General features: G+C 41.7%; 1 protein-coding gene across 1 annotated transcript; it reads left to right on the forward strand.

Annotated features, from left to right (window-relative positions):
* Positions 1 to 6297: 6297 nt before the first annotated feature.
* Positions 6298 to 26565, forward strand: LOC137257083 (potassium voltage-gated channel protein Shaw-like). Its single transcript, XM_067794593.1, has 2 exons — positions 6298 to 7112; positions 21689 to 26565. Exons 1-2 carry the CDS (start codon positions 6330 to 6332, stop codon positions 22718 to 22720), a joined length of 1815 nt encoding a protein of 604 aa, XP_067650694.1. The 5' UTR covers positions 6298 to 6329; the 3' UTR covers positions 22721 to 26565.
* The last annotated feature ends 814 nt before the right edge of the window (positions 26566 to 27379 follow it).

A 27379-nucleotide genomic window follows, 5' to 3' on the forward strand; every position in this document is an offset into this window, starting at 1 on the left:
ACAGATCTTGGCAGTTCCAGTCGTCTTAATAATAATTTGTTTTAATTCTAATTAATTTAATTTAAGCGAGCCTGACCACCCGATCCTGTTAGTCGCCTCTTACGACAAGCATAGTCGCCTTTTATGGCAAGCATGGGTTGCTGAAGACCTATTCTACCCCGGGAAATGTGCTATTTTATGGGAACGGGTGGTTTATAACATCGTTGTCATCTTCGTTTTGGTTCGAATCCTATTGTGTGTTGTGTGTTGAGCCGAGTTCAGGTGTCTCATGTCAAATCCACTTTTTAGTCGTTACAAAACCCATTAGCTATCAGGGGTCTTTTTGGACAGACCATCCCAAGCAGGACATTACTTAACTGACACGTCCTCTAAATATCATATTACTTTACAACTTATCTATCCATCAAATATATCACCGAAGCTTCAATCCATGCGTGTCGTGTGACGGAATCGGGTGTCAAGCTCACTGACTTGGGTGGCATCGTACCCCTATTGCGTAGATCGATGCTCATGATGTTGATCACAGGATTGTTTGGTCCAGACTTACCGCCAGACAGCTATAATATTCCTCCGTGTGGCGTTTAACAACAAACAAACCAAGAAAAATCTATCTGTTGAGGACTCAGAAACTGTAAATTTAAACTGTACGGCTAACAAAACGTTTCTTTCGTAGGACAAGCGCACATTACGGGTCAATAATACTTTGCGAGAGGAATGATTTAATTTCAGCAACAAGCTTGTTTTAACTAGACATGTTTCGCTGCATAACTGCCAAGGTTCGCCAACAAATAATGCATTTATTTAACCCCTGTGGACCTGCACCAAGCTGACGGTAAAACGCTGTGTCTGTCGAGGGATTATATCCTTTAGAGTCAATCCATCACCAGAGATGAAGAAGAACACTGCACTAATTTTGGTGCATGCGAATGTCATGGATATAACGGGACTTTATGCTGTAACAATAGTGCACACTTAGTCCGGATGTTGGTCATGGCATGAGACAGAGCGTGGGGAGAGTTGATCACGTGACTACTGTTTCCCACTTTGTACTGTCATAATTAGAGCTTAGCCCTTGAAGATCCGTGCTAGAATTGATGTTCTGTACCCCGTGCTTGTCATTAGAGGCGACTAACAGGAACACGTAGCCAAGGTCGACGACTTGGTTGACGTGTGTCATCCCATCTCAGTTGTGTAGATTGATGCTCATCATATCGATCACTGGGTTTTCTGTTCTAGTCTCGATTCTTTACAAACCTACAGCATATAGCTGGAACATTGCTGAGTACTACGTTCAACAACACAATAACCCCAAGTCATCAGCCATTTCAAGCAATGTTCTTACAATATTACCACAAGGAAACTAGATTGGGCTCGATGTCATGACTTGCATGTTTATCTCGTGACTTACAAACGAAGGATGGGTGTTAATGTTGTTAGATTAGGGAGACATTGAAATAATAGGGTTAATAAATATTTGCAATATTCGCACTACCCTCACATATTAAATAGGGTGCACGCGCGCGCGCACACGTACGCACGTATACATACATACATACATACATACATACATACATACATACATACATACATACATACATACATACATACATACATACATACATACATACATACATACATACATACATACAAAACTCGTCAGCTACTGACAGGTCACTCATTTTCTCCATACGTTTTAACTAGACACAAAACCCTACTAGGATCTCAGGACTGTGTTTCTGTAACGGACCACCGAGACTCACTATATTTACATATTGAAGACCTCTTGCACTACGTTTACACATTTAAAACCCGTTGCACTAATTTTACATATTAAAGACCTGTTTCACTAATTTTACATATTGAAGACCTGTTCACTAATTTTACTAATTAAAGACCTACACATTCAAGTTCTTTGTTAGACATTTTACGCATTGCAGAACTCTATCAGAAATGTTACATTTTGAAGACCTGTTTCATTAATTTGACATAATGAAGACCCGTTTCACTAATTTGACATACTGAAGACTTGCATCAGCCATTTTTCATAGTGAAGGCCGGTAACACTAATTTTACAAACCCCATGTAGTGATATCTATCGATTGTGAAAGTTTACAATCACAGTTTCCATTTACTGGCAAGACAACAACAGCGTTAACAGGTAGACGAGTGATATCCTTCCCGGAATGAAATGTCTAGTGTCTAGACGCCCATTCTTTGGAGGCAAAAGAATGGGAAACCACTCACACGACGCTGCTCTTTTGAATGTAAATCAGGAGAATATATTGCTTGTGCTTTCTGGTCTATTATGTCCCAGGCCCTTAGAGGCTTAGTCTGGCAGAGAATCCTTAGGAACTATTTGAATATGTTGGAGATTATCTGTATGTCGTAACATGATGGTCACGCAAAGGATCTTGGGAAATACGCGTGTGTCTTAGAAGTGTTGCAAGAGCAATGGCCACAAGGCTACGTCATCAAACAGTTTTATGGAAACCAAATTGATATATAACCGTCGTCAATACACACCACTATCGTTCTCTGTGGGCGACATAAGCAGATTATTTCTTTTATGCTGCTGTCATTGCGGACTGACAATATACAGATGGTCATTTAGGTTGAATTACTTAGCGTTAGCTATCTCGTGTTTCACATTCTAGCTAGGAAGGCAGGGCCCGGCCCTAACAGAATCGACACATTTATATGACGACGAACACAGTACGTATGTGTCTCTATATGATATATATATATAGTACATGTTACAACGCTGATGTACTTGTACATGCTCAAAAACATTACCCCGGGTAACCCAATATGACAGTGAGGCGCTAGAAGGTTAATAGTCATATGACTTATCCCACCGGGTACCCATTCAGTGCTCAGTTAACAAATTCACTTGCCCAAGGTAATATCACATGTGTTACGTGTGTTTCGTAGTGGGGCAGTCCTAGAAACCCTCTGGAGTCAAGGTGCAAAACATTGTCGTCCAAGGATTACAATTTCTTAGTAAATTACAAATTCTAGAACTTCTTTTTCAGTTGAGTCCCATGCGGGAGTCGAACCCACGTCGTCAGAGTCAGACACCTAATCGCTAGCACACAAAGTCAGAAACCTAATCCGCTTAGCGACCTCGACTAACCCACTCAGCCACCGCGACTGACACATGTTGAAGTGTGCTAGCGTTAAGGCGTCTGACTCTGAAGGTGCGGGTTCGAATCCCGCATGGGACTGTAAAGAAAAAGTACTAGAATTTGTACTTTACTAAGAAAGTGTAATCCCAAATATAACATATGTAACATTTGACCACTTTCTCAATGGCGTGGTGTAATCATTGTCATCCAAGGTCAAATTAGGACTCTCCGTGACGAACGTTGCTGAACTTCAACTGTTTTGGTTCCCGATCACTGCTGGGTGAACAGTGACCATTCATGAACAAACTCACTTGAGACCACACGTGTCACGTGTGCTTCGTTGTGAAGTCCAAGAAACTCTCGACCATCGTTGCATCAATTGTGACCTGTGTATATGTGTCACGTGTGCTTCGTTGTGAAGTCCAAGAAACTCTCGTCCAACGTTGCATCAATTGTGACCTGTGTATATGTGTCGCTGTATGTGGTAAAAAGAGATTATTACATGAGTAAGTGTGACATACGACGAAGCATGACAGTTTACAAACATAGAAAATAGAATACCATCCCGGACTATCTCAACACAAACTCCACAGAGTGCAAAATGATAGTCAGGACTGTTAACCATTAATAACACCGGGTGTTTACCCTTTTGCGCTGTGCAACGTAAAAGTAGTGCGTTATTGGAAAACACAATATGACAGTCCGGGGATAATTTAATTTAATTTGACTATGACTGTGCCTTATAACACGCTGACTGTACAACACAATCGTCTTGGTAGCTGCGAGTCTTTTTATTATCTTTGTCACCCTTGCCCTTGCCTTTATCCTTCTCGTTTTTGCCACTATGCCTTGGTGCCAGTGACAGACTGTTACAGACACTGTGAGCCTGTGTGTCGTATTGATCCGAGAGATGTCCAGTGCTATGTGTCCTACGTCAAAGGAGTTGGTGCAGCAGTTCTGGGGAGGGTTTAACCATACTCCTCGATTCCTGGACTGTCAGTCTGCTCGGTGGCCACTACCCACAGTGTGGTACAGCACAACGACTCAGCTACACCTCAGTCTCATGGCCAGTTTCACCCTATATCCTGTGTCTGTGCGCGCACGTGTGCGTGCGTGTTTGCATGCGTATGTACGTTTTGTTTCCTGTCTGAGGATATGACAGTATAGCATACTCTCCCTGACTTTTTCTACATGCCATTTCTCTCTCTCAATAACGGTATTCCCTCTCGGGTCTTGTTTTCTCAGTCCATTACACGTCGACAATCACAACCCCTTCCTTCCATCCATCCACGTTTCTTCCACCTCCCTACTGTCCATCCACCCTACTTTCACCTCCCTACTACCCATCAAATTTCCTTCTGTCTATCCACCTTCCTTCCATCCCGTACTGCCCATCAACTTTCCTTCCATCCATCCAGTACTTCCATCTCCCTACTACCATCCACCTTCCTCCCACCCACCCATCCAATCCTTCCATAATCTATCTCCCATCTATCTATCATGCATCTTCCATCTATCCATCCATCATCCATCTATTCTCCCTCCATCTCTCCACCCAACAACCTATTATCCATAAAAACATCCCTCATGATCCAACCACCCTCTTTCCATCTAACGTCATCAGTTAATCCATCCATCCATCCATTCATATCTGTAAGACGTCCTAGTCTCCGCCATCCATCACACACAGACAGTGATGAGTGTGCAAGCCCTCATACCAACTCAGTGTTATGTTTCACATACCACCAGTGTTATGTTTCACATACAACCAGTGTTATATTTCACGTACCACCACCAGTACAGCTTCATTGGGTGTTCAGTGACCGTGGTCACCGTTCTTTATAATAATGTTGAGGTAAATAATGAATCGTGTCCACAGCTGTGTCACGATTCCTATGTATTCAGAGTTCAGAGAAGTGTAATCAGAGCGTTACCCAGAGTGGAGCGAAATCGGTGAGAGCAGCTGTAGGAATTATAATCAGATACCGTTTGCAATTTAAAAGTTAAAAAAACATGCAAATGTATGAATAAAGAAAATACCGTTTTGACAATGAACCGATGAAAACACGATGACTGAGCACAAGGCAACTGACAATTTGATTGTTTAAACCTTTGTCAAAGCTGAACATTATAGAGATGACTTCATCTGTGTCATGGGATGTCGCTTCCAAGTAGGCAGTTCATTTCTATATATCAGCAAGGCGCTCAGTCGATAGGTAGACAGGTCCGAGTCAGTCTCTGGTGCATTGTCGGTATGGTAGTCTGCAAACGCCAGTACTGTCCTGTCCATGATGTTATCGAAATTGTACACGCCTTTTCAGAACAGTACCATTACAGAGAAAAATGCATCTGATTTAGTGAAGCAGTTTCATCCAATTAGGATCGACTAAGACTAGGACCTGATGTTTATCGGTTCCAGTGATTGGATAACACTGATGTAAGCTTAAAGGAACATGACTTTGGTGTCGGAGAGGTTAAATACCCAAACCGGAGGCCTGTGTGTTGAATAATCAGAGCGGCAGTAGACTAGAGTTGTCGTCTGCTTCAGTCGCAGCACACGATTCAACAATGGCGTCTTCTAGAGCGTTATTAACTGCATCGCCATCTGCCACCAAACGACATAATGACATAATGTATTGATGGAACTTATGCATGGGATCTGATAGTGTGGGATGAGCTGTCTCCAGAACTGAGTTGCCTGGTTGGGAAAGAACCCGACACTTAATCAGACTGTAGTTCCGTACCATGACAACTGTTTCATTGAAGTGTTGGGATATGTGTGTAGGACTTTAAATCTTTGAGGTTTGAGTAATTGCTGGATGATGCACGATCAGGCGACGTCTGCTGGTTATTCCTCCATTGTTTACCCCACTAGCGACAAGTGTGTTGATTTTCTGTTAATGCCATGGATTTCGTCTCTTTCGCTGACTGTTAAAGTGAAAACAATTGAAACATTGATTGTCTGTTTGAAATGTCGTTAAGAGCACCGCCCGCGTATGCTAAACAGCAGACAACAGGAGCCATATATCACTGTTCACGAGGACCGTGGAGGCATATCTCCAGAGGAAACTCTCTATGCATATATGGTCGGGACTTATTTCTCCTCCTGATTTCGTTGATGGAGATGTGTTACGTGTCAGGGAGTCATGTTTGAAATCTTGCTTTTCAGCTGAGGTACAAGAGCATAACCGTTGACTTCCTTCAATGGCAACATACGCTCTCTTGTCTTTTCAGAGACGTCCATCTTTCCCCCAAGGAGGGCTCGACTGGCATTTACGACGAAAAAGCAGCTGCAACAGATCCTCAAAGGTAACAGCAGCTACTCTCACCTTCGCCGATGACGATGATGACAACAACGACGCCAGTGTTAATGGGTGCACGTGTCCTGATGATAAGAAAACGTCAAGTTTGCTTACAACAGACGGCAATACAAATGATAAGAGCGGCAAGCAGCAGACGTGTACCAACGTCAACTGTAAGAACTATCGACAACCTAAGCGACGTCAGCTTCGACGACGTTCACGGGCAACCGTCGTCATCAACGTCGGCGGACATCTTTTTGAGACGTACAGATCGACGCTTAGGCGTCTGAAGAACTCGGTATTGTCCGACGACAACCAGATGAGGAAGTTTTACCGTGCAGACACGGGAGACTACTTTTTTGACAGAGACCCCATGGCGTTCGGGTCGGTGTTGAATTACCTGAGGACTGGCGAGTTACATATCCCCTCCAATATGTGCGGCCCCTCCCTTCAGAATGAGTTGACGTTTTGGGGGATAGATGAACTGGACATTGAGCGATGCTGTTGGACACAATACAACACGTGGAAAACACAAAGCAGGTCACTGGAGAAGCTGGAGTATGACCGGAAGTTGTCCACAACTCAGGACTCCATGGTGGACAAGGACAATGTGGGATGCTGGACTCGGTACAGGTCCAAGTTGTGGACCTTCTTGCAGGATCCTACGTCATCAAGAGGAGCCAAGGTAAGCATCATGTATTAGCGCATGTTTTATCTTAACCTGTTTTAGTAGTTATTGTTATTTAGTTCACGTTGTTTATCATTCCGCTTAAAGAGCTAAAAACAGATTAACATACCAAATAATTACATTGTTTTCATTGGGCACAGGAATTGTTGAGGCTCGCGTGTGATTGGTCCGTTATATACGTAGTCGACATCGGAACAACCTGCTGACGTTAGGTCTGGCGTTAATGTCCCATTATACCAGTACACTTGAAGCCGTTTGAATGTTTCGGAACGCAGTCTCACACAAGCGTTATCCAGCAAATTGTTTCGGTTCAATTCAACAAGTAGCACGGATCTGATTCCCTTTAAAACAAATTGTCTTTGAAAGTATTTTTAGAAGAGCTCTGATTATGCTCACTGGGTTGCCCAAATAAACGAAATGATTAAAATGTTTACCAGTATTACGGTGGTAATGTTTAAGACACCTAATGACCAGCAGGCTCGGATGTATTATATCACAGCCTGGCTTTAACAGAAGACCAAAATTTTCATTCTTAATCTGATTTATGGACAAACACGTAACGATGGAAAATAGTGTTGCCTAAAATGATAATCTCATATCATCTCATTTGAACAAACATAAATAAAGTATTTGGTCACGTTAGGGTAGAATTATACAACGTGTAGTGTAATCTTTAGCAACTTATATGATAATCATATGATCTTCTTCACTCATTTCGAGATCAAATGTTAAATTTTCAGATCTGTTTAGTTTCGCCCAATATTTTGTTCTCCTTGCTTGGACATTTAGTGTAAACTCTGTTATGAATCCAAAAAAGTTCGATCGATTCCAAAGTGTTTCAGTCAGCCAAATCTCCAGGTACCAGGATCCTAACTGCTTACTGCAAACGCGGTATCTTTTTCTGCATTATACCATTATGAAAAAAAGGGATTGTTTGGTACCAGTGACGACCGTGACTCTAATGCCAGAATCAGCCCTACAACTACTTTACACTTACTATATCAAGTAAATATAGCGTATATATTTGTGTGTATTTAGAAAGAGTTGTCGGTAAATCTGATTAAGTTCCTCACTCTCCACGAGATAGTTTGCAAAGAGGTATTCCCAGACTGGGTAATCTTATGTAAAAATGAACTGGTTAAATGTAACGTGAGGGAAGAAATGCAGCCATATGACCCCAACCATGTTTGAGTTGCAAATATGGAACATGAAAGCGCATTTATTGATCTTTGAAAACAATACGATTTGTAACATGTCAGTTGTTGTGTATTACATGCTTCTAAAATTGTATTCTTGAAAGTTTTAATTGAAGTTATACCCTTATGAAGCAGAAGTATTCACAAACATTCTTTAAGCTAATTGAGGCAACAATGGAGTTTATATTTCAGTTCGCTCGAACTAATATTTTCAGTATAAAGACATCCGATAAAATAATGTGACGTGTAGTTTCCTTTGCTCGTCAGTATATAAAATGCTGACCTTTGGGAACTAACACAGATGTGCTGGCCAACATACACTTGAACACATCATGAATCATCTATACAACAGTGAATATATTGAATTGTAATTCAAGCTGAACTATAGTGAACCATAGCATTGCATTTCATGTGGTGTTATATATTAAGTGTTTTATATGTACTTCATTGATATTCTATTCACAACACCATGGGTGGTGTGTAAGCTTCATTAGATTTTGTCCCAGTGGTATTTCAGAAGCATACTAGAGAACAGATGCCATTCTATTTCTATGGTAATGAATGAATACGCGTTCGGATGAAAACAGATGAATGCAAGGTAAATTTGACCTATTCTCCTTTGCTTTATAGCAGCGGTGGGCGACTTAATGGTACAAACGTAAGCCCGTCACACCTAAGACCAACGTTTGATTCCCAACATGGGTACAGTGCGAGGCCTATTTCCGGTGTCCTCGATGTGATGTTCTTGGAATATTGCCAGAAGCGGCATAAACGCATACTCACTCACTGGTGACAAAAAATTGCGCCCCATTGTCACGCCAATAACCTCCGACCGTTCAACTTTAGTTTTGCTAGCAATGCTAGTTTTGCTAGCTTTGTTAATTGTTTATGATCGGCATCACTTCGAGCTTTTCTGAAGACTGCCTGAAGCGCTGTGCAATAGCTGGAACACAGGGGTAGCGTGAGACCTATCTCGCTCATTATACCAAACCCATCGTAATGTCGCTTATTGCATACCAGTTATATATTCACTGTGACGTTTACACGACATACAGTTCTCCCATTGGATCCAGCCGGTCACATGACAGCGAATCTGACGTTGATAAGTGTGTAATCTACACATTTTGACGTTCACATGTACTCTTTAAACGACTCCTCCTTGCCCGTTCCTGAGGACCTCCTGGGTATTCCCGAGCACAATCAACACAGAAGTAATGTTTCTGATCATTAAGACACTTTCATCTTGAACGTAACACAGTTTGGCACTCAATAAGAGGTCCATACCCCAGAGACCTTACATAAAGTCGTTAAATCTGATAGTGAGTGAGTGAGTTTAGTTTTACGCCGCACTCAGCAATATTACAGCTATATGGCGGCGGTCTGTAAATAATCGAGTCTGGACCAGACAATCCAGTGATCAACAACATGAGCATCGATCTGCGCAATTGGGAACCGATGACATGTGTCAACCAAGTCAGCGAGCCTGACCACCCGATCCCGTTAGTCGCCTCTTACGACAAGCTGAGTCGCCTTTTATGGCAAGCTGAAGGCCTATTCTACCCCGGGACCTTCACGGGTCCGTTAAATCTGATAACCATGTGTTGTCATGCAAATGTTCATCACAGACCATATGCATTTCCGTTAAGGCCACGGCTTTAAAAGTTGGGGTTCAAAAGAAAGTATACAGAATATTTGACCAAACCTGAATAGAAAAGAAAAGCGTATATAGATCTGTTTAACTGCATTAGAGTATTCAGTTCTGAAGCAAGTATACACAATTTCATTTCATACAAAGTCAAAAGTACCGTTTGACTGACACTGAAGGATGTGTGGTAGTACAGTCAGAACTGTTACCCAAATCAACAATGCGGTTTGGTCTTTTTTCTGCAAAATGTCATCAAATGTTGAATCAGGAGTGAGTGTGAAACACGTGGATGCTTTGATGACGTAAGACGGCAATTGACGTTAGGCGTGATCCGTTGCCATTTGTGCAGGAGACATTATTCCAGTTGGAGCGGTGACAGGTGGCGCTGGTAGTCTCTTCATTCGTCGATTCAGGTAGTCCTAAAATGTTCTGTAGGATTCATGTCGGGAGGACATGCTGGCGACGGCGTTCGCGTTGTGCAGAAATTCATTTTTCGGTCTTGCCGTATGAGGACTTGAGTTTCCGTGCAGGTACTTCCTGGATACGTGGCAGCACAACAGGACGCAAAACTCATCCGTGTATCTTCGAGCATTCAGGTTGCCATGAATAATCACATCGTGTTGAGATCACCTCAAATCCCTCCCTCACCATCACGCTATCGACTCCAAACAGTCAGACTTGCGTTCGGCGCTGAACGTAAATACGACTTCCAACCCGGTCTCCATTACTGTGCAGGTCAAACATATTCTCCTCCGTAAACATCGCACGTCGAGAATCACGCATCTGCTAACGTCAATCGACAACGTCGGTTTTGAATAGTCAAATGCACTCCGCGATAAAGTTGACGTGCTCGATACCATGTTCTCCAAGTTGCTGGTACACGAGCCCTAGTGTAAATGTCCATGAAATATTCTGATCTCTTTACAAACATATAGTGGGCGACTAGGGCCTTCTTGACCTACTCAAATCGAAACGGTAGATATAAACTAAGCTCTGAATGAATAGAATCAAATCATTCTATCACATTCTATCAACAAATCCCAAACTTCGACTTTAATATAGAGCGTAGGTTTTCTTTGTCTCTGTTGTAAGACACATTATGCATCAAACCCACAGTACCATGACCTGGCGTTTGCAATGACGTTGTTGAGTCATTTCTGATGTCACTTTCAGAGCCAATCGTTTGAGACAGCTATTAAGGTACGTTTTTAACCGCCACTATCTTCTAGATTACGTGCCGTACTAACGACTTTGACGTTTGCTTGTAGAATGATAATTGCATTGTTCCATGTGTGAACGCGGTATTCCTACTAAACCTGTGTGTTTTAATGTTACGACTGTAACCCCTCCCCTCAGACTGCAAGCCTTTAGCCCCACACTATGTACCTGCTGACGTCATATCACGCGTCTGTGCTGCCTGCGACGTCGTTCCTCTATCGCCAGTGAATGTATGCGGTCAGGTTGTGGTGTAGTCGCCATTTCAAATCCGTATTTATGATAGTCTGTTTTTAGGCAAGCAGGACAGGTTGAGTAGCCTTGTGGTTAAAGGACCGATTTCGATTCCCCACATGGGTACAAATGTGTGAAGCTCATTTCTGGTGTTCCCGGTTGTGATATTGCTGGAATATTGCTATCAGCGGCGTAAAGCTCAACTCAATCACCCAATCTTAGTGTTCGCTCCTTAAGTCAAAGATACGGGTTCAACATGTGTGGAGCCCATTTCGGGTGTCCCCCGAAGTGATATTGGTGGAATTTCGATAAGCAGACTCTAACTGACGATCCTACAAACCGCGAGGCGAGTGTCGTACGGTGTCTGTGACTTGGAGCCAACTGTCCAACTGTCCAACTCCTGCACATCGCCTGAAGCGTCGTCATGAACACACAGCTAAACACTGGGAACTTGACTGGACTCTTGTCTTGCTGAAAGAGTAAGCGTTGCTAGGGACCGTCATTGGAACCAGTCTAACTGGGAACCAACCATGTCAGTCTCACTGATATCTTCACTGACCACTGACATCTATTGCATTTGTGGACTTTGGCCCAGTCAGATATCTGCGGTCTTATCGTGGTGATTTGTTGGTCTCCTTGTGTAACGACGCACGTACCAATATTCCAGCCATGTGGCGGTGATCTGTAAATAACTGCGTCCCTTTATTCACCACTTACGGCAAACATAAGTTACTGAAGATCAATGTTAACGGATTGTCACGGGTTTGAGCATGGTGAACGTACTCCGATATAACAGACTCCCAGCCGACCGGTCATCTTTCATTTCCCTTTGCCTGTACTGGACAGAGCACCAACCAGTATCATCTTTGGATGCCTGTAGGCATGTCGGGACCAAAGATTCGAACCTCCGACCTTCCTTTCTCCGGTCATACGCGCTATTCACTGAGTCACGACAAAGTCGCTTTACCATTTTTATTTCAGCGTATAATTGAACTTTTCAAAGAATAATTGACTATCGCATAAACAAGACTACCCGATGAACACTAAAATGTACATTTAAGTATCGCGATGACGATATAAACTAACGATCAAACTAACAACATAGCTATAAATAAATTACAATTTTATGAAAATTTCGGGATGTATATTAGTGAAATTACCGTAAAGTGCTAAATACCCAAATCAGTTGTACCTTAAGTACTCGGTAGAGGATAAATCTACTCAAGGAAATGGTTTGAATACTCGGTTAGTAATTCAACTACCTGTCAGTGTAAAGCTTGATGACAGACAGTTTGAGTGAGTTGGGTGTTGTTTGACGTATATTTCAACGTTATATCAGCTTTTCACAAGCAGGGAACACCACAAACAGGTTTCATATTTCAGTCTTATTATACCCTTGTAGAGAACCAACCCCTAATTTCTCCTTTTTCGGGCAAGCTTCTTCACCAATAGGCACCCAACTCCAAGTTGTTCTCTTCAGCAGCGTATTGTAGGAGACTAGCGGGATCGGGTCGTTTGGCTCGCTGACTTGGTTGATGCATCATTGTATCCCTATGCTCATGTTGCAGATCACTGGATTGTCGACTCGACTATTTACAGACTGTCGCCATATAGCCGGGATATTTCTGAGAGCGGCTTTAAACGAAAAGCAAACAAACAACTCAAATTATATAATTAGGGTAATTAAAGTTTCCAATGACACCGCTACCTCAATTTGTAGTAGCCAGAATAGGTATCCACACAGGCGTTGCGGCGTTATACAGCAAACAAAGACACAAACGTTATTATCGGCAGAGACAAAAAGTGACATGCACTCCCAGGCTTTCCGTGTCTAGGACCGCGATGCTGCTATAATATAGCTATGAACTAAACCTAAACCCAGGATAGGAACAACATGTGCTTATAATGCCTGTTGGCGTGAGTGTATACCTGAAAGACGACCATAAATGACATTTTCGGCACTCGTCCAACAGTTATACATGCAGCTCAACATAATTGCTCTGGTATAATATACACACAAGTACCAGAACTCAAACCTGGAAGCTGTCCGACTTCTCTCTCCATATATGGTAGTTTCTAGTTTTGTAATAAGGCATTTGGCAAATTAACCGTCATAATACATCACAAGTTCTTTTTTCCAAAATACAATATTTTTATTTTGGTATTTTTACAACACGTCTAAAGATTCGAAGAACTGAATGACCGTACTTAAATGGACAAGACAATTATCCTGTTTGAAAGCTGCGAGTTACATAATACCAACCTGACGACTGATTCGAGTATGTCTAGCAGATCACGAACCTTAGCCATTTCCAGAAGATAATCGATAAATATCTGGCTCTGCAAAATAGACGGGATGCCGTTTTTCTGATGAAAATTGAAGGAATCAAATGCGCCTAGAAAAAAAGAACTATGTTGTCGCGTGGCATTAGGTGGAGAAACATTCTCAGAACTATTCTCCTTTGCTGGATTTGAATCCCAGATTTTCTTTCTCCTCATCCCTGGTCTGTCACGATGAATCGCAACGAAATTGATCTACTACAGTTACGGCTCTCCCTCTACATTAAGTATACATGAATGCTGTTCAAAGCTGGGAAACTAAAACCACCCCACTCACTCACTCATTCTTTCGTCTTCTTTCCCCGAATGGATTTCAGCTCTGGAGTAACCCAAGCAGGATATGCATGTACGAATGACGTAATGAACTTTAAGTAAGACTTTGTCGCCTGATAGCATATGAACCTACACCCCTGTACCGGTGTTCATAATATCACTCACTTGTTTGTCTGATTCAGATAAGGTTACTTACATGCAAGAATACGGCATCAGAAAAACATTGCTATAGTCAACATCTGATCTCAAAAAATACCACCAATAATTTTACTTTAAATGTAAGTTACACCGTGTTTCAAGACTGATGTATGTATTATGCATACCGACCAGTAGGTGTATCTGGACCATGATTACATCAGCTTGGTCTCCATGGAGCTGTGCACAGTGTCTTGTTCTCGGTGAAGGGAATTCTCCCCACTTCAGGGTTCATGTTGATTAAATTGTCAAGTTAAAGAGAACACCTATATTCGCCCTTGCCTGGTGTTAGTTCCAAACTGTTTGAACATCAAGCTAAAGTCATGTTTTGTTTTAAACGTGGACTGGTACTTTTGCAATAAAAAACACGGAAACGTTTTATCGAGAATTATCTCAAAGCTGAAAAATAAGTAAATTTATCTGTTTTACGTTCTTCGTGATGCTAAAACGGAGATGAGTGAAAATCATCTCTTTACCTTTTGATGTATTTGTCTCAAATAACGTACAATGCCTTTTGACAAATGGAATGAATGCTTCAAAGTTATGTGGGGGCGATGGGGTAGCCTAGTGGTTAAAGCGTTCGCTCGTCACGCCGAAGACCCGGGTTCGATTCCCCACATGGGTACAATGTGTGAGGCCCATTTTCTGGTGTCCCCCGCCGTGATATAGCTGGAATATTGCTAAAAGCGGCGTAAAACAAAACTCACTCACTCACTCACTCAAAGTTATGTTGAATGAGGGTTTGAAGGAATGAATTAACGAGTGTATCATTGAATGGAGAAACGTATAGCACGACGTATCGCTCATGTGCTTAAAAAAATTGAACGAAAGAACGAACGAACGAATGCATTAACGAATCAACCTTTTAAAGGTCCATGCCCACCGGTTTATTGACACTTTCTAGCTGTGTACATATCTATTCTTTCATCACAGCATTGTCGCATTTCTAAGACGTCACCTCCTGTTCCATACTTGTGCTCTCATCTTAATTTCTTCTCTTCTTTGAGCCTACGAAATGCTACGACATGGGGGTATGTACCTTTAAATGAATGATTCTCCTTCATTGCTTCCTAGCCTAGTGCTTCATTCAGTAATGCTTCATTTCATCAGTATCAATGCTTCGTTTCACCAGTATCCATGCTTCGTTTCACCTCCATCAGTTCTCAATTTCAACATCATCAGTTCTTTGTTGTGTTTAGTTCCGTGTGAAGAGAGCCATGCGTGTTGTAATCCAGACTTCATTGATTCAACTACGGGATGACATTTACAAGCATAAATCGCCGGATATGTTAATGGGACTATTTATAAATGAATCATACCATATGGTTTGTTCATCGTTAACCTTCACGTGAACGTTTGATTGTATTCTAGTACTACTCAACATATGTTAAGGATAGTTCGATCCGCTGATATAACCGTTGTTAATCTATCGTTCAATTACACGATCAGTAGTATATGTTCAGGACTTCAGCATTTTAAAGATTTTGTTTGATATAGTTCCTCATAAAGGGACACTGTCCCAAAACAATTCCCCTGGTTGTCGGTTTAGTTATTGTTTCCCATAGTGACTAGATATCCCAGAATAATTGACTAGGTTTCCATCTGTGCAGCGCAGTTGGTCGTATATATGTTGTGATATGTATATCCTGACCTTGACCAACAAAGGCTGTTTCCATCTTCATTACTGTGATAACAAATGAAACGATTTTCAACGTTAACTTCATCTGCCAGGATTAAAATATGTTTGGACAGAAAAAAGGAAGAAGCTAATGTACGTCTTTACATTTTTATCTTATTACCCACATAGAAATATTATCGGTTTTTTATGGATTTCATAAACTTCATAAAAAGGACACGATCTGTTTTTAGTGAATTTATAACATGACTGTAATATTTAGACGTTTTATGAATTGCCTACGTGAATCACGTTTCACACATACGCCCTAAGTGCGACGTAGTGTATCTTGTCTGTCTCTTCGAACTTCAAGGCGAAAATATGAAGTGGAATGATTCTGTTGAATAAAAAGAAAATTCAAACATAAAAATGAAAACCGACTAACTTTAGAGCAATAATATCAGGTCATTACCTTGCTCGAGGAATGTATCCATTGATATCTACATAAAGGAACGATATGCCATTCATCTGCAGCTGACAAAGAAGCCTGTTCCGCGGCATGTGTCTTTTAACAGGCTAATTTGCACAAGATGTAACACAGTGTTTGCATCACCACCGAAATGTCGCATCGACTGCAATAATGAGGACACCTCTCCAAAACCTTTCATGTTCATTACTAGTAATAACGATTTATAATTTTCGTAATTTATAATTTAGGAATTCGTCTATCCATTAAAAACTCATCCAGCTTCCTAATGTCACTCAGATCAGTAATTACTAGTGGTAGTTCCTCAACTGGTCACGTGACCTTCACATTAGTGTATAGTTAAATTCTTAAACAGACCAAACGTCAACATGAAAAATACATTGTGCGATCATATTTTCAAAACCTCTCGGGCAGGATCGGGTGGTGAGGCACGCTTACCTGGTCGGCACATGCCGTCATATCCGAGCTGCGTCGATCGATGCTCATCATACTGATCACTGCATTGTCTGGCCCAGACTCGGTTATGTACAGACAGCCGCCACATAGCTGAAGGCGGTTCTTTACAACACCAAACAGACCAATCTACTGTAGGCATGGGTATTAACTCCACTAGAACCGCTTTGGCGATGCCTTGCCTTGCCTTGCCTTGCCGTGCCGTGCCGTGCCGTGCCCTGCCGTGCCGTGCCCTGCCCTGCCCTGCCCTGCCCTGCCCTGCCCTGCCATACCATACCATACCATACCATACCATACCGGGCCATACCATACCATATCGCCCGGTGTCGTGCCATGCCATACCATATCATACCGGTTACACGAGTCTCTCTGAACGGCATTATTCCCCATTCTGAAATACTAAACTCGTAAATGAAGAAAGTCCAAATTTTCTCGTTTCATCGAGGTTCCTTTCCAGTTTTAAAGGAATTATTTGTTTCTATCAAAAATATAAACATTCGAGACTAAACGTGAGTCTAGCTCTACTGTTGTGTCCGACTTTAACAGCTGCGTATAATAATGAAGGATGAAATTCATGAGTGTTGTTAAATGACAAAAAAGAAAAAAAAAAGGAAAAAAATAGACATGAATTACTGAACGATCATATACTGGGGAAAATAGCGTTCAGCATATGTTATATGTGACTGGCGTGTCGAGATTGCCTGAAGACAGTGAGACGAGTAAACGGCATTGCAAAACATCACAATGAAACCGTCATGAAGGTGGAGAGTCTGTTCAGTCCTGAATATATGTCGCCACTGCAACTCGATAAAACGCTTGACGATGTTGTAATGGCCCAAGCGATCCCCCATAGCAAGATTCCTGGGCTTTAAAAGGCTTGAAATGACTTGGCAGCACTGGTTGTTAAAGGTAATGAGATGGAACACGCCATGAGGCGACACGTGTAGGCGGTGCTGGCACCATGCCAAACTTCAACGCTGTCAGCTGATTACGTGTAATGACTAAGTACAACAGTTAATGGATAAGTTTTAAAAAATAATGTTCCATAGAAAAAAAATGTCTTGAGACAAAACCACAACTCCCAGCACGATATCGCATTACATAGATAAGTACATGGTATAGGTAAAATAGAATAAAATGAATGAATGAGTAAATGGATGAATGAATTAATGAATGAATTAAATGGGCTTCACACATTGTATCGGGTCTTCAGTGTGACGAACGGACGCTTTACCCACCAGACTACCCCACCGCCCCATAGTGTAAAGAAGGAACTTTAACGATAAAGTATGAACACGCAATGCCGTTTGGAAAGTGGTCAAATGTAAGATATGTGGGATTACACTTGGCAGTATGTGTTTATAGCTTTCGGCTGTGGAGCCGTACCAGTTTATTCTTGTCTGAGGGGTTACGGAGTATATGATCTAAACTACCAGTTGTCACTCTTCCATTTTAGTGGACGCCGCGGTGGCAGAGTGGGTTACATGGCTGACCTTGTGTGATGGTGATTGCGTGTCCTTCGAATCCCACTTGGGAATCAGCCCCCCCAAAATTACTAGAATTTGTACTACAAAATGTAATCCCAAGTATAACATAAGTTGTGTCAAGTAGTACTGACACAAATACCGTACAGTGTTTCAGAGTGAGATTTTGCCTGCATTAATATAAACGTATATGGTACGTATATAAACTTCACGATTAGTGTTTCAAGACATAATTTCCATAATAGCTTCATACACGCCCAGCAGCCATGCATTGAAAATATCTGGGTTGACCCTTTCCTAAAAGCTCTTTCCCAAAAGGTGTTGATAATGTCTTCTTCAGTCTTTTAGATAAGCTGTTTAGTATTTTTGATAACTTGTAAGTCTTCTAGATAACATGAAATTCTCTCAGACAAGCTGCTAGTCTTCTTGATAGCTTGCCTGTCTTCTTGATAATATACTATTCTGTTATAGCTATGCTGCTAGTCTTCTTGATAATGTGGTATTCATTTAGATAAATTGCAAATCTTCTTGATAACATGAGAGTCTTCTTGACAGCTTGCTATTCTTCTTGAAATTTTCTTCCCTCAAATGAGCTGCTCATCTTCCTGACAATTTGCTTTTCTCTAGATAAGCCGCTAGTCGTCTTGTTAACTTGCTAGTCTTCTTTTTAATTTCCTATTCTTTATGAGGAGCTGCTAGCTTTACTGAAACTTTGCTATTCCTTTAGACAAGCTTCTAATCTTCCTGACAATGTTCTCGTCTTCGATTAGTCTTCTTGGTGATGTGCTAGTCTTCATGACAGTTTGCTAGTCTTCTTGATAACCTGTTACTTCTCTTCAAGGAATGTTTACCTTCGTGAAAGTTACTTGCTTTCTTGACAAGCGTCGTCTTGGTAACTTACAGGTCTTCTTGATGCGTTTCTAGTTCTGCTTGTTTTTGTATTTGTTGCTGACCTTGCCGATAAATTTTAAGCCTTGTTTTTATATACAAGCTAAAGTTACTGCAATAGTTTGAGTGTCACCATCTATCACAGATCAAACTGTTAAGGAAGCGATGGATAGTATTGCTCAATCCATCAAAGTAATTCCGTCGAGATTCCCAGATGAAACACAGACATGTCAGTAAATTAAGAGTCAATATAAGCCATCGCGTTATAATGCAATAACGTCTGTATACGTCCCGTTGGGCTGACGAGGCTTCCAACAAACGGCAAGCCTGGCCTCTGTGGCGTGGCATCGGACCCTCTAATATCACACATGATTCAACAGAGGCGGCTATTTGGAAGATAATTTCAAATAATCCGTTCTAGGGGAACCAGTCTTATAGCTATATAACACTACACTGGCCCTTTGGAACCCCACTCTCCACAGCTGCTGACACTTGTCCAAAGTGAATACAGCAGTATGCCGCATGAGCAATTTTGCGGCTATTTGCGGCGATGCACACCCAGAAAACATTGTTAACAATGACGCCCGAATTGATAGTAACGTTTGTCAGAGTGGGTGGGTAAATGTCTCATTTGAAGTCATTTCCTATACTAATGTATAGTAATTGCAGTCTATTTTAATGCTAATGACAATAAGAGCAGCAATTGCAGTAGTATTACTAGTAGTAGTAGTAGTACTAGTAGTAGTAACAGTAGTAGTAATTGCATTAGTAGTAGTAGTAGTGAGTGAGTGAGTGAGTTTGATTTTACGCCGCTTTTAGCAATATTCCAACGATATCACGGCGGGGGACACCAGAAAAAGGGCCTCACACATTGCACCCATAGTAGTAGTAGCAGCAGCAGCAGCAGCAGTAGCAGTTGCAGTAGCGATATTAGCAGCAGCTGGTGTAGTAGTAGTAGTAGTAGTAGTAGTAGTAGTAGTAGTAGTAGTAGTAGTAGTGCATGTCAGGATTTTTATGAAGTATTGCTAAAAGGTGTCTAACACTCACTCACTGAAGGATGTTTAGTGTTGGGGAAATAACACGAGGAATACTTACGATGGTCACATGTCACCAAACTATGTCTGTAGTGGTGGCCTGGAAGTTGTAGGTACTAGCAGGCAACAAAGACAATATTGACGGGACTGTCTTGACTACTCAAACGCTGGTTGATGTTTGTAGACCCGGCTGGAACACGATCAGTCATCAGTGACGATTCTAGACTGTGTATATGTAGATGTTTCAGGTGGAAATTAACAGGGCCACAGCACTGGCCATAGGAGGCTATGGTTAGACCCGGGGATGAGAATGGGGGATTGGATTGATTTGCGCGTCTCCGTCGACTGTCGGCGTGGAATGGTGCTCTTGGTATAATTTAGACATGACTGATAATGTGATCCAGACTCCATTATAACAGACTGCCGTCACATTTCTTGGATATTACCGAGTGGTGTGTCAAACACAAAGGGCGGTAGATAATGCTGATCATAGGCCTGACATACCAGGGTTAGACAGACAAGTGCGTTATTCCCACGTCTTTTGGGACTGGACTCCCAAAGTTTTGGGGCTATGGAGTGGCTGAGTGGTTACAACATTTGATCGTCACGCCGAGTTCGATTCCCCACATGAGTTCAAAGTGTAAAGCCCATTTCCTTTGTCCCCTACTGTGATATTGCTGGAATATTGTGGAAGGCGGTGTAAATATAAACTCACTCACTCAATTATCTACTGTCTGTAGGGAGCAATAAAGTCAATATTTCACATTTTGCACGTTTTCAATGCATTCACATTCGAAGTATTCACCGTTAAGAGTGAATTATCAGTGCCAACACATTCATTTAAGCGTCTAAGGTTGCCTCCCTTAGGTCTGCCACGAGATTACCACCTAACACATCATCGTAGGTTTGAATTCGGTTTGCCATGACTGATTTCAGGTTCTTTAGTCTCATATAATATACTTTTTTTGGTTTGAGCAAGGTAATACACATCTGAAATTTTGCATCTGTGTGATATTTTTCACATGAAACTGACACCCTGTTGCACATTTAGCAACTCACCGAATTATATCCCAGCTGACCGACTATCAAGTGTCTTCTAACGGACAGTTGTTCTAACGGACAATTGTTCTAACGGACAATGCGATTTATTCATTTCGGTTTAAAGTTTGACTTAGTTGAAGTTAGAGTTTGTTTGACAATTGTGTATTTGTTGCTTAACGCCACACTCATCAATATTTCACTGTAATAACGTCGGTGTGTAAATTATCTCTGGACATGACAATCCAGCAATCAACATCATGAACATCGGCCTGCCCATTTGGGATAGGCGACATTTGTCAACTAGGTCAGCGAGCCTGACAAACCGTTATCGTTAAGGTAAAGTAGCATTTTCTGCACATACTATGATTCATTACACAACTGATGTTCTTAGTTTAAGTTTGTGTAAGATAATACCATTTATACAATGCTTAATCTGTTGTTCATAGTGAATATACTTCCCATGTTTGTTTCAGATCTACGCCTGGATTTCCATCATATTCGTCCTCATCTCAATCTTCTCCTTCTGTGCAGAGACTCATCCGCACTTCCGGGTAAAACCGGAAGACATCCGACAGTTCAGAACATTGTACGAGTTCCTCAATTTCCAGAAAATAGAATGGAGCAAAAATGTAACTCTACATAACACGACAACCAACGGAAGTGACGTCAGATCAGGTTGCGGTGGCACTAAGAAAAAGGAAAAAGAGCAGCTAGTGCCACACCCATGCCTTGTGATGATAGACTTATCATGTCTGTTGTTTTTCTCGCTGGAATACTTCACACGTTTCCTCTGTTCGCCGAGTAAAAAGAAGTTCCTCCGAGCCTTGCAAAACATCATCGACTTCGTCGCCATTGTCCCGGACTATATTGAGTTCTTGTTTTTGTTTTTTGATCCCCTTGGACGTCAAGGAATGCCCATAATGGACTTCATCTTCATTCTGCGCATGCTTCGTCTGTTCCGGATCTTCCGGTTGATCCGCCATGTTCCCGGATTATGGATTCTGTTGTATACTCTAAAAGCGAGTTTCAACGAACTGATGCTGATGTTTGTGTTTCTGTTGATTGGAATGGTAGTGTTTGCTTCCCTCATCCATTTCGCTGAAAATGATAACGGATTCGATAACATTCCTATAGGATTCTGGTGGAGTGTGGTTACCATGACAACCGTTGGTTATGGGGACATGTATCCTCAAACTGCTATAGGTTATATTGTTGGTTCTCTGTGTGCAGTAGCCGGACTTCTGATGATTGCCTTCACGGTACCGATCATTGTGAGTAACTTTGTGCTGTATTACACGCATGTGCAGTACGGACTCGCCCGTAGGGACCGTGACCGTGAACGCATGCTACAGGAAGAGGATGATGATGTGTCCATCAACAGTGCACGGTCAGCGACGACGAAGCCCCCGGTAAAACCCGCTGTAGATACTGCTGCTATTGAACTTGGAGAAAATATTTCTCTTACAGTAACCTGCGAGAAAGACTCACAGGAAAAGGGGAAGTAATCATGTTTGACCTGTAGCTAAAGCCTACAGAGGGCATGACGTTATTTGGATGGTGGTTCATGTGTAAGCATCGGTCAGATACTATTGACAGGGGAATGTCATGAGCAGTATTGAATAGAAGGAAACCTTATTCAAGACGAACAATAAGATTCGAAGAAACGAAACAATCAATGACGTCTCATTTCTTCGTGTTGTATTACTTAAGTCCACATTGACTATTTCTGGTAAATATGGTAAATACATGGTACGTGGTGAACATACACGTACTCGCCGAGGTTCGTAGCGTTCTCCGACCCAGGTGTTGATGAAGGTGTGTTTTTGAAACTTGTGTACAAGCAGATGCCAGACTATGTACTTGCCATACTCATGTTCTTATTCAACTCGAGATAGAACGAATTTCAGCCAACCCACAGTCAGTTCGTTTATCCGAAGTTCATCATATCCGAAACTCGTTGCTTGTATCGCCCATTGATTACCACTAAGAATATTGCAGTTTCGTAACATCGACTGTTCGTTGTATCCGACCTAGTTTGATAGAGATTTGTTTATAGAGCATATTCATGCTTCGACTGTGTCGACGCTGACAGTAGTCCTTTAATGTTCTTGTTCCTTTGATCTATCCAGTATTGTATGTGTAATCTGTTTTTTCAGATGTTAGGGGCAGCGGGGTAGTTTACAGGTTAAAGTGCTCACTCGTCACGACGAAGCACGTCCGGGTTCGATCCCCCACAAAAACGATGTAAAACTCAGTCAGGGTTGGAACCCTGTATTCTTGTTTCAGTGAGATTATTATCAATATAGGGTCTCATGAAGCAATTTTTCCATACATCCCAACAGGGAGACAAGCATGGGGTCACTTGACCCATTCTACCCTTATCTCGGAGTCCGTACATTGTGTCTCGGAGACCGTCTACTGCATCACGGAGTCTGTACACTGTACATGGAGTTCGCGCATTGCGTCAATGAGCCCTTACACTGTGCCTCGGTGTCCGCGTACTGTGTCTCGGAGTCCGTACCTTGTGTCTCGGAATCTGTACTCTGTGTCCGGAAGTCCGCGTACTGTGTCTAGGAGTCTGTACCTTGTGTCTCGGAATCCGTACTCTGTGTCCGGAAGTCCGCACACTATGTCTCGGAGTCCGTCCACTGCATCACGATGTGTACTTTTATCTTGAAATGTCATAAAGACACCAAGAGAGTCAAACCGAACTAATAACTTTGTTCGTAAAGAAACGTTCAAATGTCGCCCTTGACTGACTGAGGAGGAGCATTAGGATTAATGTCATAATGCATTGTCTTCAAACGCCATGAACGACGCCTGAACAGCTATTGATCGACATGCGATGCGCAACTCGTCCAGACATATAAGTATAATACATCACGACTCTGTGTGTGAAAGCACCGGTTGAGTTGGGTATGTAATTGAAGTTCCTCATTGCCAGATACATACCTATACATCGTATATTACATACACGGGATTGACCATCTGGGCTAAATGTCTGAGAGTCTCGCGTTGTAGATAATATACTGCCTCTGTTGAGAATCATCTCGCGTTGTAGATAGTATACGTGGATATATGAACCGAATATGAATCGCAGCAGATAGAGCCCTGTAGATATCTCTCCGATATACGCACACAAACATTGTTTGTATATTTACGCGTTAATTCCAGATGCTCTGTACAATGGTGTCAAATTCATTTGGCTCAAGACAGATATTTATTGATTATCTCGTGGAAATAGATACGGTCCGTGATCTACTATATCTATTCGAAAGAGACTTCAGCAGGGAATTATATACCTCGCAAATTCGTGTATATATTTTGTCTGATGAAAGTAGGGCGTTTAGGTGTTCGAATTAATGACGTACTGTAAATCGGTCAGATAAAAATATATGAATTATGTCAAAGATATCGATTATGTTTATGCAGTTTAAGGTATGTTTTAAGAAATGCATCAGTATAGGGACACGAGAAACAGGCTAGCTATTCTCGAAACGTGCGTAGCCCTACGAACTTCTTACGCCCATTTCTTAACACACTGCAGGCTACGATCAAAGTTAAGAACTCGTAGTTTGGGCTACGAACGTTTCGTGAATAAGAGCCCGGAGCAGTTTCTGCCTTTCATGTTCTCGTGGCTGCAGGGTGTTGACAAGGCGCTCAGGTCATTCGTGAAACATCCCTGGTAAACTGGAGGCTAACATAATGCAAGGCAATCAAGTTCAAATTCAAATTTTAATACGACTGCTGGTCGACAATTTCTCAGACGCAATGTGTCAGCTTCATACACGACCCTTACAACGTCGCCATGGGAATGAATGTCTGTCTTTAAAGTGACAGAGGCGGTAGGGTAGCAGCGGTTCAAACGTTCGCTCGTCACGCCGAAAACCGTGGTTCGATTCCCCACATTATTTCTGGTGTATTCCGTCGTGATATTGTTGGAATATTACTAAGTGCGACGTAACACTAAACTCACTCACACACTATTTTAAATGATCAACGTGTCTTCATATACGGGTGTGATAACGACCACTTTTGAGTCACGTTGCACGCATTCCTTACACACGTAAGCCTTCCATTAATGACCATAGCGCTACCGAAGCATCCATTAAGGACATTTGGTTCTTTTATCCAAATAAAATGAAATGTGTGTAGCGTGTTTGGGTACATTTAAAGGCGCTTCAAGCAAGAAGCGTTTCATTTAGTGCTAGATCATATTTCTTTATCACGTTATTATGAGACGAGATGAACGAGGCTTTAAGGTAGTGTTACGTGTTAGTTGTTCGATGGAGCACAGATACCCTACTCAGACACAATATATTGTGTTCAAGCCCACCAGTCCTCATGTTATCCCACTCTGACAAGTTCTTTTTGGGTAACAATAAGTACCATATTTTATGGTATTTTGGTACCGGGGATCGAACCACAGACCTTTTGCTCTCTGACAGACACTCTAACCACTTGACCACGAAGCTGCATGGTCTCTTGTGAGAATCTGACATTATCAACATTACTGCAGTTCTGTTACAATAACTATGGCATACATGTATTTATAGCATTTAATCATGTCAGAAACAGATATTGAAATTAGAATTCATATGTCCTATTGAATTCTGCTATCTCTTAATCTGTCATAGGAATCATCGAAGTCAATCATTTTATATGAAATTTATCAGAAGTTTATACTTCCTTTCTTGTTTGTTATCTTATTATCTTCAAGTTGGCGTTTTCCTTCTAAATATATTCTTCCTTCATTCGAAGTTACTTAAGGTCTATTGTTTTATCAATTTCTTCCAAATTTACTGTTCACAACCACAACGTATTATTAACCAATCAGACGGCAGCGGTGTGTTTACTGCTGCTGAGATCAAGTGTACACACAATACTTACTGCATGGGTATATAGGCCAGTTCTTTCCTTATGTAAATACTTTGTAAATAACACCACGTGAAGAACTATCTCATACCGTTTGCCATTTGAAAATGTTTTATTTTTATATTGACGATTTGGGTTGTGTCAAAAGATAGGTAGCTCTCGGCACGTTTTAGTGCACTAGTGGAATAACCATGACATGATCTCGTAAAATCCCGTGATAGTGAGATTAGGGAATGACATCATTTTACCCACGTGACTTTCATTGCAGACTGGGAACACTTTGGTGGAGGCAAAAAGAAATCAAAATTGAAACAAAACTGACCCCATTTTAGTCCGTTAATGTAAGGAAATTACCGAAGTATTCCCAGCATGCACCTGTGTCCCAGGGTTTGGTTTTTCCACCGTTTGTTTTTTCTCTCCCTGTTAACTATGCATTCACTGTGATAATCTTTGCAATAAAGTATCAGTGCAACAACGTGACTGTGTTGTGTTACACCATTAATTGAAATAATGTTTCAAAGAAATTTCATTGCAGTGTGTGAGTGAGTTTAGTTTAACGCTGCACTCAACAATATTCCAGCTATATGGAGGCAGTCTGTAAATAATCGAGTCTGGACCAGACAATCCAGTGATCAACAGCATCGATCAACCAAATCAGCATACCTGACAACACGTAATGTAAGACCATCTTAGCGCTAAGAGAGCTTCGAAAATCTTGGAAAGTTTGGGAAACTATTAAAGCCAACACTGTCTGATGTGTGGTAGGTTTGTCGGCAACGTACAGTGAAAGAAACGTAACAGTGGGTTTTTTTGGTCATGTTTTCAAATAAAAGACATAAACATGGACGCTTACTTTTATGAGGTTTCATTTTTAAGAAATATCAGGAAAGACCAGCACCTTCATCGCTTCAGACTGTCCTCCCACGTGACACCGACATGGAACTTCAGGACAAAGTAACATCATATGCAACTCAATCACGAACTCATGAAATCGTGTTATTCTGTATTCAGTCGACCACACAACACTGTTCATTTACAAATCACGTACTCAAACGAGGCAAACTACTGGTTGAAGAGCACACGCTTATTCCAAGCTAGTGTCATAGGGTCCAGTGTCAGGATGTCTGCGACCACTGTATGTACAGGATGTCTGCGACCACTGTATGTACAGGATTTCTACGACCACTGTATGTACAGGATGTCTGCGACCACTGTATGTACAGGATGTCTGCGACCACTGTATGTACAGGATGTCTGCGACCACTGTATGTACAGGATTTCTACGACCA

Source organism: Haliotis asinina, chromosome 1 (assembly GCF_037392515.1).
Source record: "Haliotis asinina isolate JCU_RB_2024 chromosome 1, JCU_Hal_asi_v2, whole genome shotgun sequence".
In the NCBI taxonomy this organism is placed as follows: Eukaryota; Metazoa; Mollusca; class Gastropoda; order Lepetellida; family Haliotidae; genus Haliotis; species Haliotis asinina.